The sequence below is a fragment of the Anastrepha obliqua genome, chromosome 1 (assembly GCF_027943255.1).
Source record: "Anastrepha obliqua isolate idAnaObli1 chromosome 1, idAnaObli1_1.0, whole genome shotgun sequence".
NCBI classification, from domain to species: Eukaryota; Metazoa; Arthropoda; class Insecta; order Diptera; family Tephritidae; genus Anastrepha; species Anastrepha obliqua.
This window is the reverse complement of record NC_072892.1, coordinates 29945240-29965457: the sequence shown is the minus strand read 5'-3', so window position 1 is coordinate 29965457 and position 20218 is coordinate 29945240. Positions and strand designations below refer to the sequence as shown.

General features: G+C 36.0%; 1 protein-coding gene across 3 annotated transcripts in view; it reads right to left on the bottom strand.

Annotated features, from left to right (window-relative positions):
* Positions 1-8792: 8792 nt before the first annotated feature.
* LOC129253358 (homeobox protein prospero) overlaps positions 8793-20218 on the bottom strand; it is a 33737-nt gene continuing 22311 nt past the window's right edge. For all 3 annotated transcript variants that reach the window (XM_054891704.1, XM_054891705.1, XM_054891706.1), the window contains 2 exons: positions 10109-10253; positions 8793-9962 (listed from right to left, as the gene is read on the bottom strand). In XM_054891704.1, coding sequence (XP_054747679.1) covers positions 9783-9962; positions 10109-10253 — 325 coding nt within the window. In that variant the 3' untranslated portion in view covers positions 8793-9782. The remainder of the gene's footprint in view (positions 9963-10108; positions 10254-20218) is intronic.

Genomic DNA, 20218 nt, shown 5'->3' with positions numbered 1-20218 from the left:
ATTTCTAAGTTTTCAAAGAAACATAAGCCAAGCAAGCCAAGTTTAAATCAACACGTGAAATATGCAAAAGAGTTCATCAAATTACCGTAATCACGAAATACTCGTAGCAACGCAAAAGTTAGTTAAGTTAATATGCCAGTTAAGCCCCAACAGCATCCGTCACTAAGCGCTTTTGAATTTTGATATTTTTATAATTTTATCTTTTTTATTATTAAGTTGTTTTTGTTAAATGAAAATTTTTCTGTTTGTACATAATTTCAAAAAAGGATGCGTAATGCTCGATCAGTGCAACGCACAGCCGATAAGAACTAAAAAGTTAAAAAAAAAATTGACTTTTTTCACAAAACTGATTCCGGTTTGAGCGCGCAGCGCAGTTGCTGAATGCACTGCGTCTCACTATTGCTGTTTGAACTGAGAATGGACTGGTTCGTAGTCCCATAACTTTTCTTTTCATAGATATTTGCTTTCTAGTCTTCCCTTTTGATTTATTAGTGGATTTTGTTTTACTTTTGCCAAATAAGTGATAAAAATTCCACACATTTTATCATTTCAATTTCAATTTCATTGTCCGATTGTCCGGAATTGTGTGTGGGTGCGCCAAAGAAGTTCAATTTTGAAACGAATCGCGTTTGCTACTAAAAAAACGCAATTTTTCACTTTTTATTTTATACTTTTTACTAACGAGACTTTGGTTTATCTATTTATGTGTCAGTTTTTGATTTATAGTTTTTGGTTTGATTTTTTTTTTATTTATTTCTTTTTTTGTTTTCGCTTATCTTTCATGTGATCAGACTTTATGTAACTCAAGATGTTTAACAATAATTGAAATAATTGCAGAATACTTAAGAATTTCATTAAAATTTGCGCATATTTACATTTGTGTGTACAAAATATGTTTCGCATTTTTGTATCGAAATAGTTTCCATTGCCAAAATTTGAGAACTGCAAATAATTGGATTATTTGGTTTGACCCTATTGACAATTCTCAGTTTATATGATATATACGCACTCTGACTACTTTTCCGAAAATGTATGAAATAACTTTGAAACTGTTTGTGTTGCACAATTATCACAGATCGGCGAAGTTTCCCAGTGTTGCTTTTGGTTTTTGGTTTTATCTTATTTATGTGTTTATAATTTGCTTATCAATCATCGTTTTTTTCACTAGTTGCTAACTTTACGGTATTAAATGGTTATTTGTAAGTATGTTGAATGGATATTGAGTGGGATTTCAGGGGTATTGGTGGATGTGGGATGATTTCAGTTTATATAAAAATGTAGCTAATACAATAATGTATCGTTTGTTTTCATACTCTTTAGTCTCCCAATTCTCCTGGTAAAAAAATTTCCATTCTAGGCCATTTATAATGTTATTATATTCCGATTTTTGTATGTTGTTATTTGTTTAATTGTTTATTTGTTGATTTCTTCATTTTTTATACTTTCTTATTTTATGTCTTCTATTTTTCTTTGTATGTACAAGGTGGCCAATTAGGTAATGAATATATGTAGTTAGTAATCAGTTGTGAGTGTATGTACGAGTAAGTATGTATATTGAATGCTATGTTTGCAGCTATTTTCTTGATATTAAATTGTTCATGTTACTTGTCATATTCGTTAACAGTGGGGCTGCGCAGCCCCTCTGTAGCAGCACTGCACTCACTGCTGTCTGCTTATGCGGTAATACGCGGTAGTCGGTAGTCATTGCATGGTTTTGCTATTTGTCTATTTGTAATCAATATAAAAGTACTTTTCTGGTTTAAAGCAACCTGTGTTTGAATTATGTATGGTATGTTGTTATGTATGTAGATCCTATGCGCGGCACTTACGAAAACCTGCTCTCTGCCCACGTGCTTGTGTCTGCTGCCGCTGATTTGATTTGATTTCTACTTACGCATATGCCGCTGTTCGCTAGGTTTGCCAATATTTGTGGTTAATGAACTTTCAAAACAATTGCCAACAGAATATTTTTTTGTGGTCCAAAGATTTCAAATTTGAATTAAGTTTTTTGCTGGCCTAAAAAGTTTAAGTGTTTTCATAAAAAATAAAATGTGGCTATGCCCTGCGATTGGTAATGTTGGGTTATACAAAATTTAGTGCCTTGGAGTAGAAATTTGGTATACGCTGCTATTTACGTCTTTCACAAATTTCTTTCTAGTGTAAACTGCACTGCTATAAGAGTGCAGAGTAAAAATTTAGTATACTCTTCAATTCGTGTCCTTCACACATTTCCGCTTAGCATAAACTGCACTGCTATGAATGTGGAGCTTCTTAGAAGATAAATTGGTTTCAAAAACGTCTACTCAATGCAACCAAGTATCAAATTCTTCTTCTTCTCAATTCCTGTCGTCCACAGTGAGACATTCTGCCTCAAGTACCAAATGAGTACCAAAACATTTCTCAAGAAAAGTACCAAGTATTTCTTCTGACTGCAATTTAAAGAACCTATGATCGAGAAGCAGTATAACTACGAAATAGTATAAAAAAACATCAAACATCAACTGAGCCCCTTTCGCTACAGTTACGCGTAAAAGTACTCCACACATTTCGAGTTGCTCCTAAATGATACACTAAAGCTATGGGCTATTGCATTTAAAATTTCACAAACGATTGTTGTTTTTTTTTTACTTTCTTTTCTGTACTTAACGATTTCGAGTTTGTGATTTATTTGTTTTTAAGAGCTCCAAAATTTTACATGAAAAACTAAAGCAATTTGTGTGCCTAAAAATGTGCAAAATTCTTAAGTGTTTGTACCGTAAAAAGGTTGGTAGCAACTGTAATGTGCATACGCATCTGATGTGGAAATGTCTAGCCAGGTGCTATGCATGGTGAAAAAATTTTTAGAGCTGTACTCTTTAACAGATCATTAAGCGGCGCTTTGTGAATTTTATGGGCTGACGCCACTTGGAATGTGTTTAAAACAAAAACGGAGAATGCGATGGAGTTATATCATGATAAGCATCACATTTTTCACTCATGTCGCTTCGTTGCCGTGTGAACAACGAGTGCTTAAATGCGTGTGTGAGTGTGCGTGAAATGATCGTGCAGTATTCGGCTGCTGATACTCCAAAGTCATGTGGCAGCCGAAGTTCCCCTCACAATTTTCTTTTTCGCTATAGTTAAAGAGCACACCTGGTAAATCTAACATCCTTGGGAGCTATTCGCTAGAGATAGAGACTCATATATGTACATGCATATGTATGATTGTTGGCATGTATGTATGTTGGTATATGTAGGTGTGTAGGTATGTGCATACATCGGCAATACGAGTACCTTAATTCGTTTTGTAGCGGCGAGTTGTTGATTTTTCTGTGTAGTCTGCATGATGCCAATGTTAATCGAACTCCGCTGCCAATATATGATATCAGGCGAAGTGTTCCGAATACTAGAAAATTCACCACAGCTTCTTGCTCTGTGGTGGGGGTGGTGGTGTAAGCAATGCATTGAGAAAAGTGTGTACTCACGTAAAGAATTGCAAAACAAAATAGTGAAACCAAAATAAATAGAAAATAGCCAAATTTTTTGTTGTTGTATTTATTGTATTTGTTTTCTTGTATTGTTTTATATATTTTGTTTGTTTTTGTTGTATATTTAGTTTTGTTTTTCGTAATTAACTTATAAAGTAAGCATAATTTAGTTAAGTAACTTAATGTTTTAGGTTTTATGTAAGTATTCATGTATGTATGTATGTACGCATATAGAGTGTTACTGTATATAGTGGTATAGTTAGTATGCAAGTAATTAATATATTTTAATAAAAATGGGTATGTACGCATGAAATGTTGCGGGCGTATAATTCGGTTGAACTGCGAAGAGCCTCCTAAGCCGCAATTCGCTCAACTTCTGTATATATGTACATAAATGTGTGTATATATCTGTGTATGTGTGTGTACCCATTTTTGTACTGGTTTAGGTTAGGTTTAATGCGTTTGACAACTTTCAAGCTGAACTTCTATTTCGCAACGAAAATGAATTCTGTAATTTATGTATTTTTGTTTTTAAAATTTTCGTTCATATTTTGAAAATTTCAATTTGCGACTTTTTTTTCAAAACATTAAACTTCGTAAAACGTATTTTAAAGTAAACTAATTCAACAACTTAAAGTAGTACCGTGAATTAAAGTAAATGAAAATTCACCAAGAAATTTGTGTACATATTTTTACGGTAATGATTTCTTGCTATAATTGCAGTAATTTTGAATTTAGGAATTTTCGATAATTTTTCATGTTTTCAAATTATATCTTACATAAATTTTGCCTAAAGTTTTATCCAAACATTCTATGAACTATATATTGTTTTATTTTTTTTTTGTCTCCCTAACGTTTATTGTTAAAATGCCTTAAAATTTCCTAAACGCTTTCGTTATTAATAGTTTTTTTTTAACATAGTGTTTTCCAAATTTTAATTAACTATTTTCTTACAAAGGAATTTTGTATAAGCGCCCAGGAGCTGCAATCCGGAATAACTCCGCAAGACGCTTACATTGGTTTGTTCCGAAACAATAATGGATGCTCCTCGAATTTATCACAAAATCAGTTACATTTGTAGTAAATTTTTTTTTTAATAAATTTTTTAAGCCAAATATTTTTTTTAATTTTTTTCGTTTTTAATTTATCAATTTAGTAAAGGCATTAACAACTAACGAATGAGATTCGATTTTTGTCACTGCAACGGAATACAAAAAAAAAAAACAGAAAAAAAACTCACATCTATAAATTTCGGAATGAAACTTAACATAGAAATGAAATCACAAAAAATCATAAACATTCTTGTTGTTTCTCATGGTTCAAGCAGTTGGTTGTATGCGTAACTAATCTTCAAATTTCCGCATACTTTTTAAATTAGCGTTTGACTCGTTCATATTTGGGGGTTTCCAAATGCTTTTGCAAAGTTTTGCAAAAATCTAAAATTCTAATAACTAAAGACAAATTAAGTAATCTGACGCACCGGTGCAAAAGTGTGTGTGCTTTGCAAAATGTACTACCAAATACGTATGTGTGTATGTATGTGTAATTCAAAAAATTCCGCGCCTTCACTTGCAGGCTAAGTCGCTGCGTGTGTCTGTAGTCAGTTTTTGCCATCGAGCTTTCTGTGTTGTGTTTGTGAGAATTCGGCGATTTTACAATATTTGCGTGCATTGATTTGGTGAAAAGAAAGAAATGAAAGCAAAGAATTAAAGATCCTGCGGCTGTGTTGGCTGGGTCATGACGTCCGAATGGCTACAAACGTGCCGGCTCTGAAGGTATTCGATGCAGTACCAGCAGGTGGTAGCAGAGGAAGAGGAAGGCCTCCTCTGTGTTGGAAAGATCAGCTGGGAAAGTACTTGGCTTTACTTAGTGTCTCCAACTGGCGTCGGTTAGCACGAGAAAGAAATTACCTTTCCCACGACAGTCGGTTCTGCGTAACCGGAACAACCCGGATTTTATCCGGCCAAGGACTGTCGCTCCAGCATCATTCCTCGTATATGCACAAGGAATGTTTATGCTGCTACAAGAACAACAAAAACAAGAAAGAAATGACTGGCGCGCTTTGTTGAACTCGGCCTAAATCGCGTAAGCGGTTATCACGCCAATCAAAAGGAAGAATTTAAGAAAAGAAGTAAAAATTAGTTCCATAAAGCCATGCGCTCAGTATTTTCAAAGCGAAGTTGGTTAATTTTCAATTTCAAATTATAATTTTTGAAAAAGTATCAGTACTGCACTTTAGTTTTTTCCACAGTGTTTGCAGTTAGTCAAAAGTAGCTAAAATAAAAACTGCTTATTTGGCAATTCGCTTGAATGTATTGGTTGGAAATTTTCATTAAGTGTAAGTCCCGATTTACACACAGAGACATTTGGAAGGGAGCCACTGGAAATTCTCTTTTGATTTTTCATTCGCGGTCACACGGAAAAAATTGTTTTCGGCAACATCCGTTGTTTTTGCTGTTTACTTCTTTAAGTTTGACAATACGAATAAGAAGCACAAAGCGTGTCGCCAGTACGGAAAACAAAAGCATGTCTTGAACAAAATGTTTCCCTTTTAAAGGTTTCCCTGTGTGAATAGGGACTAATAGAAAAAAATTTCATTACTGCAAGCAAATAACTAACACATTTAAATCACTTCACACACAAATTGTCAAATAAGCATTGTTCTCAATGGCTGGCTCTCTGTGCACACTGTGGTTTTTTTCTTTTCTTTTCTCTTTTTCTCTCTTTCTTTTTTCTCTTTTACTCTTTTTGCAGCCTTCTACTTCTAGAACTCACTTTATTAAGTTTTTGGAAATTGCGCTTTAAAAAATGCACCCAAAAAAGGCCTTTTAGAAAGTTTGCTTGCATGTCATGAGTTTGCATTTTTTTTTAAATGGTCCTGTCACACCTAAATTTATGCATTGCTTGAAATGGAAAATAAAGTTTCTGAAAATTGTGTTCGGCATGTATTCATTTGCCTCTGAACCCACCTTTTTTCCCAAGCGTTAGTGCCATTTATAAGACGCTGAGAATTTGTGTTGTTTGGTTGTTTTGTGTTTGTTGTAAGTGTTTGAAATAAATAAAAAACCATGTAAATTGAATTTATATTATATATTTGGCTTAATTGAATAAATAATACTTTATACAATGTGTTGATTGTTAAATTAAAGGCAAGTGTTCGAAAACTTAATTTTATAAGAAAATATTTTTTTAAATAATTATTTACATCTTAAACAATTAAAAATATTACGAATAAATGAAGACGTGTATTAAATTTAAAACTAACTACATACATATAAGAAAAAAAGACTAGTGTAACGTGTAATTTGGGTTGTCATACTACCTAGAAGTACTTAGAGCGTGGTGATGGTGACGGTTAGCTTAGGTTTCGGTGCGTGTGGGAGTTTGCAAACAAAGTCATTTTAAAGCATCAACTGCACTTTTATGTAATACAAGAGAAAAAAATGAGCACAAAAATGGCAACACACGAAATCTTGCATGCATTTTTTTAGCTTTTCCAAAAAAATAATATGCAAATTATAGATCAAAAAGAACGCTTAAAAAGCACTTCAAGAAAATTTCCTTTTGTGTTTTTTTTTAATTTTTTGAATATCGTAAAAGCGCCGAAGTTTAGGTTTTTCAAGCGTCTCAAGGAAGCGTGTTTTTGTTTTTTGTTAACAAGCTTGTATGTGTGTGTTATTCTAACCTGATATGTGTAGCCTAACTTAGAATTTGAAGAAATGAGAATATTCCATATTCATGAGAATAACCACAATTTTTCAAAGAAGGTGTTAGAAACGAATGACCAAGAGTAGCCCTTTTTCTGGGAGCTCGAAATGAAATCTATTTTAGGCACATTGCTAAAAACCTAAATATTTTTTGACATAGCTTTTTAGCATGAATGTACAAGGTGGCGCAAAATTAATCATCCTGTCGGAAGATTTATCATTTTTGCAAATAGCGTCGTACGTTAATCATATTTGACACTTGTGAACTAGACAGCTATTTGGTGTATAAAAACAATCAAGCGGACAAGCTATGGATCGCGTAAAGGTCAAAGTAAAGATTTACGTCACTTTTTTATATTTATTAAAAAGTTGTTGTATTAAAAACAATTCATTGAATGATTAATTTTGCGCCAGCTCGTACATACTTCAGTTCCAAGCTGAAATGCGCATATTGAAAATTTACCACTTCCAAAATCTTGTTTTTTGATTAAGTAAAAAAGTTATTCAAAAACAAAAAAGTGGATGATTCATTTTGCGCCAGCTCGTACATACTTCCGTTCCAAGCTGAAATGCGCATATAGAAAATTTACCACTTCCAAAATCTTGTTTTTTGATTTAGTAAAAAAGTTATTAAAAAACAAAAAAGTGGATGATTAATTTTGCGCCACCTCGTGCATACTTCCGTTCCAAGCTGAAATGCGCATATTGAAAATTTACCACTTTCAAACCCTTGTTTTTTGATTTGGTAAAAAAGTTATTCAAAAACAAAAAAATTAATGATTAATTTTGCGCCAGCTCGTACATATTTCAGTTTCACGCTGAAATGCGCCTAATCAAAATTCATTGCTCTTTTAAAGTATTTCATATGTAAGCACATTTCAATTTTGGCTCTCTTGACACTCATTTTCTACGCAGTCGTAACGGGCTACTTTACTTTGTTCCAAGCAAGAAAAAAAAAACAAAAAAACAAAAGAGATCTGCACAAATAGGAGTCATTCTCAAAAAGCGACCCTGCAATTTCCAACCATGCATGTCAGTTTCATGTTTATGTGTTTACGGGCGTGTGTGTGTGTATGGGTTTGTATTTGTAAACTGAGTTCTATTAAATAGTTTTGTCAAATTATTGTTAATGCAGTTGTAGAGTTCTTAAATGTTTTTTAAATATTTTTAAATTCATAGTCTTATTGTATGTTTGTATTAAACTTCATATATACTATATACATATGCATGTAGAGCATGTTCAACGTACAGTTATCTCTACGCATGGTTGTGCTTTTAGAACTGTTCTCTGACCTCTCTTTCCTAGCAGTTGCAGTTTACACTCTCGGGTATGAGTGCGAATTTATTTCTGGGTTTGCTTTTGATTTTCATTTACACTTCTATTTATTTGTGAATCCAAGGGCCCACAATTTCCGATTTTCATCACATAAGGCAGTTGTTGCTATGTATAAAACGTGTATGTGCATATGGTTAGTTGTATGTATGTGTGAGTGATTTAGTTTTGAGAGACACGTTGCTTCTGCTATTGCTAGAGTCGTAGTGCCATCCACCGAAAGAATGCGAGTGTGTCATGCACGATTAGTGTTATGAATATTTCGTAATAAAATAAAGCTGGATATTATTTTTTTTTTGGTGCTCGTCTTTTTGAAATAATTTGTAAAATACCCACAATCGTTTAACAAGTAGGACCTTATCGTTTGCTCTTTGAAACGTTTTGCTTTTCGTATTTCGTATTTCGTATGTGTTTTTTTTTTTGGTTTTTTTGTGAACGCAATGCGCGTTGTGCAAGTGAATTTATGAGTCAAAGATATATAAATATTTGCGAAGTTAAGGATTTGCCTGTAGCATCAAAATTACCTTTTGGGCAACAAATCATCTTTTTTGTATTGTCGAAATGTTTTTGTCATATACGTCGTATTTTTGGTTTTCGTCAGAAATTTTATATCTAAATTTTTCATGTATGTATGCAACTCTTTTGAATCACACACATCTTTCGAATATTATTTTGGTTAGCTGGAAAACCTGGCATGAGTCCCAAGCCTTACCAAAAATATGTTTTCAAATGTGAATCTAAATATGTATGTGTACTTGAGTCACGATCCGAAGTGTTTTTTGCTGTCGTTTTTCGTTATTGTGTTTTGTCTCGATTCTAAATTTCGTCTTGTTAAAATTTCTCTCAATGATTGTTTTGTACATTTTTGCTGCAAGCCTTCTAACTTCAGCTATTTTTCAAAATTCTGCGATGTCTAAAAGGTTCTACCTATTTTACATCCGAATTAAAAAAAGTTGTAAATCATAAGGGCCAGGAATTAATACAAGTGGCTTCAACTTAATTTATGCTCGCCAAATTTTGTTGGTATGTTTCGTTTAGGGCTGCGCTGGCTAAATTCGCTACTTCGGTTGTTGGTGTAGCTGTTGTTGTTGTAGCTATAACTGCGGTTTTTGTTAATGCTGCCGCCATCGGTGCTGATGCTGCATGCCTAGTTAATGCTGTTGCTGTTGTTGTTGTTGTTCCTGCTGTTATAACTTTCGAAGATTTACTTGATTTAGATTTGCGTTTCAAATTTGTACGAAGCATGTGAATAACGCGATTGCGTTCACTTTCCTCTTATTCTAATTGTTCCAAAAAGTTGGGTGACTTAAAATATTCGGGCACTGGATCGTCCATACGGGAGATGACCTTATATATTGCTTTCTTCCACGATTGTTCGGTATCCTTGCCGCCTTGGATGGCGCGATAGAATTCGCGCAACGTTTGTTCGACAACAAAGCGGAAGTTTTGTGGTACCTAGCAAAAAAAAAAGAACGAAAAATAAAAATTAAAATCGAAACATGAAGAAATTTAATAAAAGTTCCAAGTATTACTAAATAATTAAAATTATGCCAATATGAAAGTGTGTGTGTGTATGTATATGTATATATTTAAATATATACCTCAATGTGGTTATTGCGATTGTAATGCAGATTCAGAACACGATAAAGCTCACTGTCACCGCCAACATGTAGCTCATCGGCGCACTTAACGCCCTCGGTAACCGCCTGACGCGCGTACTTCTCCATTTGGATGTAGTAGAATTCTCTGTAAGTAATGGAAAATATTAGTATTGTCAGTAAATCCTAGTTAAAGTAAATGCTATGGGATAAAATTTCAATCTACGGTGCACATAACACATACATATGCATCTATACGGTCAAGTCGATTAATGGCAGGCAGTGCGCATACGAATATACCGATGAAGAATTTTGGTCAAATTTAGCGCTTTCCACGGACTTGGTATATATTTTGCTTTCTCTTTGCTTGTTTTGTACACTTAAAAAAAATTAAGAATCGAACGAAAATTTTGCTAAGCTGTGGGTGCCAAAGCTGTGGTGGAAAATTCCATTTCTAACCGCAAAACTAATAAACCCTTAACAAAGTTTGTAGAGTGCCAGTTTGGTGCTTCGAGAGAGTGCTCTACTACTCAATTGCCTATTGAGCACAACGTAACACCTGTTGGCAAGAGTTATTCTCCGTTTTATCTAAAAGCTGACATTCTTTCTGTTGTTAATGCTGGTCCCAACATAGACAAAGTCCTTCACAACTTCGAATTGTTGGTTGTCAACACTGACATACCGTCCAAGAACATTCTTTGTGTGTTGACAGCAGGTACTTTGTTGTGTTTATACCGGCAAAAACCATTTAATTTTTATTATCACTCTAGCGTTGTTATACCGGTGCTTTTTTCAAGAGTTTGAGAAATATACATATAATTGGCGCTTACACCCTTTGCTTGGGCATTTAATCGAGCTCTCGCTCCTATTTGTGATGTGCGTCTTGATGGTTTTCCACGAATTAAGGGACCCACAGTTTTAAGCCGATTCCGAACGGTAGTTGGTTTTTATGAGAAGTTTTTTCGTTGCAGAAATATACTCGGATCTTTCCCATGGACTGCCGGGGGCGATCGCTATTAGAAAAAACTTGTTCCATCATTTTGTGTTTCATGTACGGAGATTCGCACCTATGCACTTCTGAATGGTAGTCACGCACCAATCTATTCGGCTATGGCGGCCGCCTTAAAATGACAATACAGAAATATTGTTGAAATGAATTTTTAATTTTATTATGATCTGGTAGAAAATTTCTTGGCATTTCTTTTTTTAATATGATATCCGTCTTATATCGGTCATGGCAATGAGTTACAGGGTTTATTCGATTAGTAATTTTTGACTTGATCCCAATCAGCAAACGAAGTCCATTTCCTTTGAATGCTTGCACGAGCTGCATTTTATAGGTACGTAAGCCAAGATCTTTGCGTCAAATTTTCCACGTAGTCGAAGGACAAAGTCCAATAGGTTGAGAATGTCAATGAAACGACATTTCGGCGCTATGAACTTCGCGAACAGTTTTAAATGTCAACACTTTTTGTAATTCTCAGCTGTTCAATCAAAGTTATGGATATCGTTAGTTCTCATGCAGCTAAAAAAGCACCCGATAAAAGGTGGCGCAGAATTAATCATACTACATTGTTTTTGCATAACTTTATCATTAAAACAAAAAATTAGATTGAGCGATGGACATCTTTATTTTGACCTTTACGCGCCCCGTGGCTTGTTTGTTTGTTCACCGCAGCTGTCTAGTTCACATGTGTCAAATATGAGTGACGTTCGACGCCATTTGCAGAAATTATAAATCTTCCGATCATCATCAGGCAGCGTTACAACTCGGGGTGAGCTTTAGCTTTACTCACAATTGTCTACCAATTGTTTGCTGTTTCTCTCCAGTTGTTTGCGTGCATCTTTTTCAGGTTAATGACTTGTCTTAGCCAATGCACTTTTAGGCGTCCTGGTGCTGTCGAAACTAGCGGTTTATAAAGTTAGTGAATCTTCCAATAGGGTGATTAATTTTTCGCCACCCTGTATTTACTAGTAAAGTGTAAAATATTGTGCCACGCCATTTCATAGGTTAGGAAAATCGCTAAAATGCGCTAATACTGAACAACTTTTGCAATGACTATTTGGAAAGCTCCACATCATTTGCAGTGGAACTACAAAAGACTGCTCGGAGCGAAAAGTAAAGACATGAAACAAGATTCCATTGCTTCAGCAAACCAGCGATGCATACTGGAGAACGCTTCGAAAAGTACCCTACTCTAAAAAAATATAAAGTTTAAATCGTGTGGTTATGCTATTACGCTTTATATAATTATTTATGTATACTTAGGCGAATCTATTAAAGATGTTATCGGTAAATCAGCTGATTTTTTTTCTTTCTTTCGCCGTTTCTTCAGCACAAAAGGAAAAAAGGCGAATCCAATCTTTGTTCTCTACTTTGCCGTGACAATCAAACGCACAAAACATTGTTGTTGGTCTAGTGCCCCCACCTATAATGAATGCGCCTTGATGTACCATAAAAAAATAAATTTGAAATTTTGCTAATTTTCACTGAAACGAAAATATTTTTTTCTCCTTACTTGATTTAGCAAAGTTTAGTATATAATTTCCTTTCGTATGAGAAATGGCTTGGATTCGGTGGAAGTAAACTTGAAAAACTTCCGGATCGTAAAGGGCTAAGTGAGCTGTATTGCGTACATAGCAGCACGACGCTCTCCAATACGCCCACTGTAATCAACTAAATTTTTGATAATTTTAATTTTTTTCAAGAATACCTAAATTGCGATAAATAAGCAATCCTGTTATATGATGCATTTATCAAGTCCACAGCATGGAATTGTGATTATAATGTAGTGCAGGCATTCTGCGACTTTTGTGTATGGAGCGATATGTCAGTTAGCTGTAAAATTCTACAACTTACGAGTGGGGAACTTTTGCCTTAAATAATTATCTGTGTAGGTGTGCGCTTCGAACGACACCGATACGTACAAATGAGCGATAACTACTGCTGACTACTTTGAGGGGCAAGCGGGGAATTATAAGTTCATCAACTGCAGTATTTAGCAGTAGTTATTCGCTGGCAACGTACTTCCATTGTGGCATTCATTTTTCTCTTTCTCCTTCTCCTTCTCTTTCCCCTTCTCTTTCTCTTTCTCCTTCTCTTTCTCACATTCGACTCGTCGGATGTTCCTATTTTAGAGCATCTGCGACCGCTTAAAATAAAAATTCTTTCGCAACGACAACTGCGACAGCTTGGCCGCATCTCATCCCCGTATTATTCTTGGTGAAATTGAATGCAATAGCCTCAGATGCAATCATAGCAACAGCAACAATTTAGCCATCGTCGCCTCCGGGGAACTTCAGCGAACAGTCGTCGCAAAGCTGGTTTTAATTTGACATCGAAGCTGTCAGCAGCATTGTGCGATATACAACAACAGCATTACCCACAAGCGCAACGATTGCTACTTGCCGATGCGCGATTTTGATATTTATTGTTTGGAAAAGTTGGCGCTATCAGATGCCAAACCAAACCCCATTCCATGCGGCGCATGCTGCAGTGTTTTCATATTCATTACAGCTGCAATAATTTGTTGTTGCCATCATAATGAAAGAAGAGCGAGAGCTTTGGGAAATCTTGAAATTAGCGCGATTATCAAACGAGTCAACACTGTAACAACAGAACAAAAGGTTGCAAAAGACCAGGCAACAAGAAAGGCGGAACGACGTTGCCTGCGAACAAGTCGGAATTGTTGTGAAATGTTGACAATTATAGGAGACACATTGCACACAATGGAGATGTCAATAAGCCGCACAGCGCGCAACAAAAATGCTGGGTCCGACGTCACGTGACATCGGACTACGCTTTCGCGCGTGACATTGTGGTGTGTGACGTTTGTGGTGGAGAAAACGTAAATAAATATCACTTAAAAGCATTTGTGGTGATAATAACAAGTGGCAGAGAGAGAATTGCGCGACCGCATAGCTAGGGGATGAAAACCCGAAATTGGAAAAAGTACAATCAACGCATGCCGAACGCTTTCGTTGGACCTTGGCTGTGCTCGCGAAGCTCAAAATTTGGCGAATAATGCCAGTATTTAAATTTTTTCTGCGTTATTTTTTTTTTTTCAAATTTAAGACGATTTCATTCACTTTTGAAACAATAACAACGAAAAATTTCGTCTGCGTGTATTCGTCACTGCAATAGCGGCAGCGATGCATGCCTTGCTATCCACTTGAATACCTGCTTAGATTCCGCCGTCCCATTAAAATCGCCCTGCGCCTGCAATTCACACATTTCAATTACTTGATTGCAGATGCTGCTACTGCTCAAACTATCTTTTAATTCTCTAATTGCTGGGCCGAAATGCATTGGCATGTAGCCTCCCAGGTGCCTGCTCGAACATTCTTCACATTTATCTGCGACAAACAAAGAAATTCATTTTCAACATCAGTGCGGAATTCTTCGAGGAGACCCATTAAAATCCTCCCTCAAGTCAAGTTGCTATCAATCGCAAAGCTTTTGCTAATTAAAGCCTGCCTCTCAACTAAACCATTAACCAATGCCAATCCATTTCATCACAGCGCTTTGCATACTTAAAGGATATAAAACAAAACAAGAACAAAAAAAAAAACAAAAATGCAAATGCAAATATTTCTATTGCAAACTTCAGCGCAGCTTTGGTCCTCATCGACTAGGACATTTCTGCATGTGCAATTTATGAAAGAGCGAGGTGGAATGGCCTGGAATCTATCGTCTAAGTGAGTGAGCATGCACCCTGAAGATTGACTCATGTTCATTTGAGATTTATTAAAAATTCTTTGCAACAAACCAACCAAGCGGCAACACAGTATAAAGTAAGTATTCCACACTTCGCCTCTTGCAATCGCGTGGCTGCAACAATATGAATGCTTACGAGCATTACAAGTCAAAGCAATGCCAATTTCTTTGTTGGTATTTTGTGAGAAGTCTTTGTGTGTGACGGCTACAAGTAAGCTGCAAATTATTAATAACGTCATATTAATCTCATCCAATAATGCACTAAGTCCATATGCACACAATCAGAGAAGCGAAAACAAATTTTAGACTGCAGTGACTTAGCATAAAGTTGTACTTCTTTGAAATGTTGCTGTGAAATGAATGCGGAGTGGTGAAATACCATATGTACTAGGTTGTTCAATAAGTTTTGCGGTTCGATGGGAGAGAGCGTTGCTACTAGCCTACATTTTTTTTGCTTTGTTGGTGCACTTGTCCTAGGAACGTATGTGAAGTTTCATTTCAATCGGGCAATTCGTTCTTTGTTTACAAGCCACTTAGTAATGACGATTCACAGTATTTTCTACAATGCAAAAAATCAAGTATCGTGCAGTGATCAAGGCGAATCTATTCAAAGTGGTTTTGGTAAAACAGTTGAGTTGTTTTTTTTTTTCGCCGTGTACATGCGGCTGTCAGCTCTGAAGGAAACAAAGCGAATTCATTATTTGTTATCTAGTTTCTTCATACTTTTCTTTGACAATCAAACGCGCAGAACAGTGTTGTTGGTCTAGTGCCCCCACCTTTAATGAACGCGCCTTGGAAGTGATTGAATTTTAATTTCTGAAAGGTTTAAAGGGACAGATACCTGTAAAATTTCGAAAAAATAATATTTTTTTCAAAACTTTTGAATTGGCGTACACGATAACTCGAAAAGTTATTGACCGATCTCCTTGCAAGATTGCACACATCTTTTTTATGTTATTACTTTCTATGTGTATTTACAATTTGAAAATTTTTCGAAAAAATAATTTTTGCGAAGCAAAAATAGTAGGAAAATTCGCCCTGAAATTCATTTTTTTTAAGCATTTTATTCCGCGATTTTTTTTCCATTTTTGTTTAATTCATATAAAAATTATGACATTAATAAGCAACAAAATTTTTGGTTTTTTGTATTCAGGTTACTGACGCCGATGCTACAATGCCCGCCGATTGAGAAACCCCGCTGTGACCTTCCTGGAAGAATTGAGTGTAAATTCGCCATTTTAAATGATTAAAATAAAAAAAAAACATTTTTTTATATAATTTTAACGTATAAATAAACTGTATGCCAATTTTGAAAAAAAAAATATATTGACTTCATCAATTTAAATATTTTTAATGAAAATCAGGGAAAATATGGCCGTTTATAGGTATCTGTCCCCTTAAAAGCAAAGGAAATTTAGGAACGAATGTTGAAAGTGTAAAGGATGATCAGATTGGAGGTACCTTTTCCAATAGGATTTTTTTGACAGACCACACGTGACTACTGTAAAACTAAATACAACACTTTTTACAGTATTCATTGACATTTCATCATGGAAAGACCTACGCCTCAACAACGTTTACAAATCACACAAATGTATTACGAAAATCGACGCTCTGTGAAAAGTATTCAACGCACCCTCAGGCGAACTTATAATGTTGGGCGATGAGGCCCATTTTTGGCTTAATGGCTGCATCAAACCGAAGCCATTCATGAAGAGCCCTTACATCTATTGAAAGCAACCGTTTGGTGGTGCCTATGGGCTGAAGGAATCCTCGGCTCATATTTCTTCAAAGTGGAGGCTGGCCCTAATGGAACAGGGAAAGGCGAAAGCTATCGCGCCATGATAAACGATGCTGGTTTTGATACCCCGAAAATTCAAGGCCGTGATCTCCACAACTTCCAACAAGACGGCGGATGCCGCTACTTGCCACAGACCACGTGAAACAATAGATTTACTGCGTAGCCGTCTCGGTGAGCAATTTATCTCTCGTCTTGGACCAGTGGATTGACCACCAAGATCGTGTGATATCACACGTTTGGACTTTTATTTGTTGGGGTATTTAAAATCTAAATGCTTTATGGATAAACCAGCTTCGATTGAGGCATTGGAAGCCAACATTATTAAAGTTATTCACGAGCTACCGACCGAAGTCCTCCAGCGAGTCATTCAAAATTGATGTTCACGGATCGCGAAATTACGGCGTAGTTGCGGTCAATATTTGAAAGGGATTATATTTAGAAAATAAATTCCATGAATGGTTCTATGCAAAAATATTAAAGATTGCCCAATCAATTTGAATTTTCATTGTTTTCTTTGAATTTAAAAACCGATACCTCTAAATTGATCACACTTTTCACCGTCAATTAGTACAGTAAAACTGCGGGTTGCTGAATTTTAACGTAATAGTCAAGCCTTGAAGACGATCCACGCCAAGGACATTCAAAAACAGCAACAACACCAGAAATCGTAGAAAAAATATAAGATCTCGTATTGAAAAATTGTCAAGTGACTGAAAGAGATTTTGTAGAGATTCTAGGCACCTCAGTATGAGCAATATTTTGACGGAAGTATTGGGTTTCAAAAAGCTGTACGCCCAATGGGTGCCCCTTTCGTTAGCAATGGAACAAAATCACATTCGAATGCCACTTTCTCAGCAGAATTTAGAGCATTTTCGAAAGAATACAATGGATTTTGTGTGGATCTGTGGATTTTGTGTTCATCACTATGGATGAGACTTAGGTCTATCACCAAGATCTTAAATTAAAACAAGAGGCTAAGGAGTGGTGCGAACCTGGTTCTTCGGCACCGAAACGAGTTCGTGTCCACAAATCGACCAAGGAGTGGGAATACGAAAGGAATTTTGTTTGAGTATTACTTGCAAACTGGTGACAAAATGAATACTCAATAATATTGTAACCTTTTAGGTCAGCTGAAGGAGAAGATTAGTGATAAAAGATCCAGTTTGCAAAATAAAAAAAATTCCTTTTCATCAGGACTGAGAGCATTTTGACAATGGCTAAAACCTATACATTAAAATTCGCATTGTTGGAGCATCCAGCGTATTCACAAAATTTGACCCCTAACGACATCCATCTGTCTCCAGACCTAAAAAAATGAATGCGCGGAAAGCGTTTTTCATCAAATGATGAGATGATAACTGCTTTGGAAGCGTATTTTGCAGCGCTTCCAGATTATCATTTCGGGGATGAAATTCATAAATTGGAATCTCGTTCGAAGAGATGTAATGATTTTAAGAGAGACTATACCGCGGCCGTCGTAGCTGAATGGGTTGGTGCGTGATTACCATTCGGAATTAACAGAGAGAACGTTGGTTCGAATCTCGGTGAAACACCAAAATTAAAAAAAAAACATTTTTCTAATTGCGGTCGCCTCGGCAAACAATGGCAAACCTCCGAGGGTATTTCTGCCATGAAAAAGCTCCTCATAAAAAATATCTGCCGGTCGGAGTCGGCTTGAAATTGTAGGTCCCTCCATTTGTGGAACAACATCAAGACGTACGCCACAAATAGGAGGAGGAGCTCGGCCAAACACCCAAAAGGGTGTACGCGCCAATTATATATACCGAATAAGAAACCGTATTTCACCCCATAAAATTGTGTTGTTTCTAATCAAATCACAAAACTTATGCAACAACCTAGTATGCATGTATTTATGTGAAGCCTTTTTAGAAGCGCTGACTAAAGTGGGCCATTTTCTATTTAAAAACGAATGCAGGAAATAAAGCGGAAATTTCAACTTGACTATAATTGAAAATGAATACTCGTCAAGTAGTTAAAGTATGTAAGTAGCTTATTTTCAAAGCACGACACTAAAAGTCTCCTAAGTATCAACAGCAGCTTTTTCTTTGCCTTGCCAAACTTGCGACTAACACAATTTTTTCCAATACTGTTTGCGTTCATGCACAGAAATATTTTGTGCTCATTTTAGTTTGCTTCAGGTTAAATTGCCACCAATAATGCACGAAGCGAAGGCAACAAATACATATTGGAGAGAAAGTAGCGAAGGGGGTAGAAAGAAGAATGCACACGTAACTGGGCTGCTAGAAGAAAGTAAACAACAGTCGGCTAATAAGCGATCAAAAGAGCGAAGAAACGGAATAATGAAGAAAAGTGGATATTTTAACACTAAACTGAACACTCAATGCTGCTAAGTGGAGCAGAAAATAAAAGGAGCTGCGGCGCTCCATGTGCGCCTTTCGCCGTTCTGCTCATACAATCTGAATTACTGTGAGCGCGGACGAGCTTGCGCTTGATAGTGATAGCATGGGAAGACAAGTATTATATGTACATATAAATGCAGGCGATAACTATGCATATGCACGTATGTATGTATGTGTACGTGTGTACATCACGTGTATGTGTGCAAGTGTGCTGAGTGCATATAAGCAGTGGCACTTGGGTTGTTCAAAAGGACTGCCTGCCTTCTTCGCTTTTTATATAATTTTGAATGCAAAAAGTGCACTTTTAGGCGCACACAACCATTCATATATTCATATTTATTCAATTCCACACAACACACAGGCTAATGCATTATATGCACACACACATGCACATCTATGCATAGTGAGTGAAGAAGTGTGGCATTGTTGTGGCAAGGTGGACGAACAAAGTAAAGTAGGCACTCCATTAAAAAGACAAACATATGAGCACACAAAAACACACCCTCACTTAAATAAGGAGACGTGTGGAAAAAATGTCGAAGGACCTTATGTTGTGTGAAGAGGCGCACATAAGGAGTTGTAATTGCAATATTCTGGTTTTTTGTTTTTTTTTCGTTTTTTTTCTCTCTTTTTTTTAATTAAAAAGAAATTTCACAGTGTCGCAAACACTGAAGCGGTCATACAAAATAAAGCACAACACAAAAACAATAAGAAAGCACTCGCCGAGCATTGCCGCATATTCAGTTGCTTGTGCCATTACTTTATATTGTATGGGATTATGTGTCTATGACGTTGATATAATGACGACTAAAATAGTGAGTGGCAGCATAATTTAATTTCGCAAAAAAAGTTGATTATGCAACATGTAAACAAAAGCTAATTAGTTTATTTAAGATGTTGGAAATAAAAACTTACAGCGCAAATAAAAAATGCCAGCACTCTTCAAAAAACAAAAAAGAGGGGGGAAAAAAGCGCAAAATGCGCGCTGCATTAAGTAGCGGAATAAGACGAAAACTTAGCTAGAGGCCGATCAGCTATTGAAATGGCCCTCCAAGTCGCAAGCGAAAAGTGCCTATTTGCTGCACTCAAAGCGGGAAACTAACGTGCCGGCATAGGCACACACATGCGCGCGTAATAATACGTACATAGACGCATGCTTGAGAGCGCTCAAGGATACTCGCTGGAATGAAAAGGAACTCAACAGCTTTTTAAAA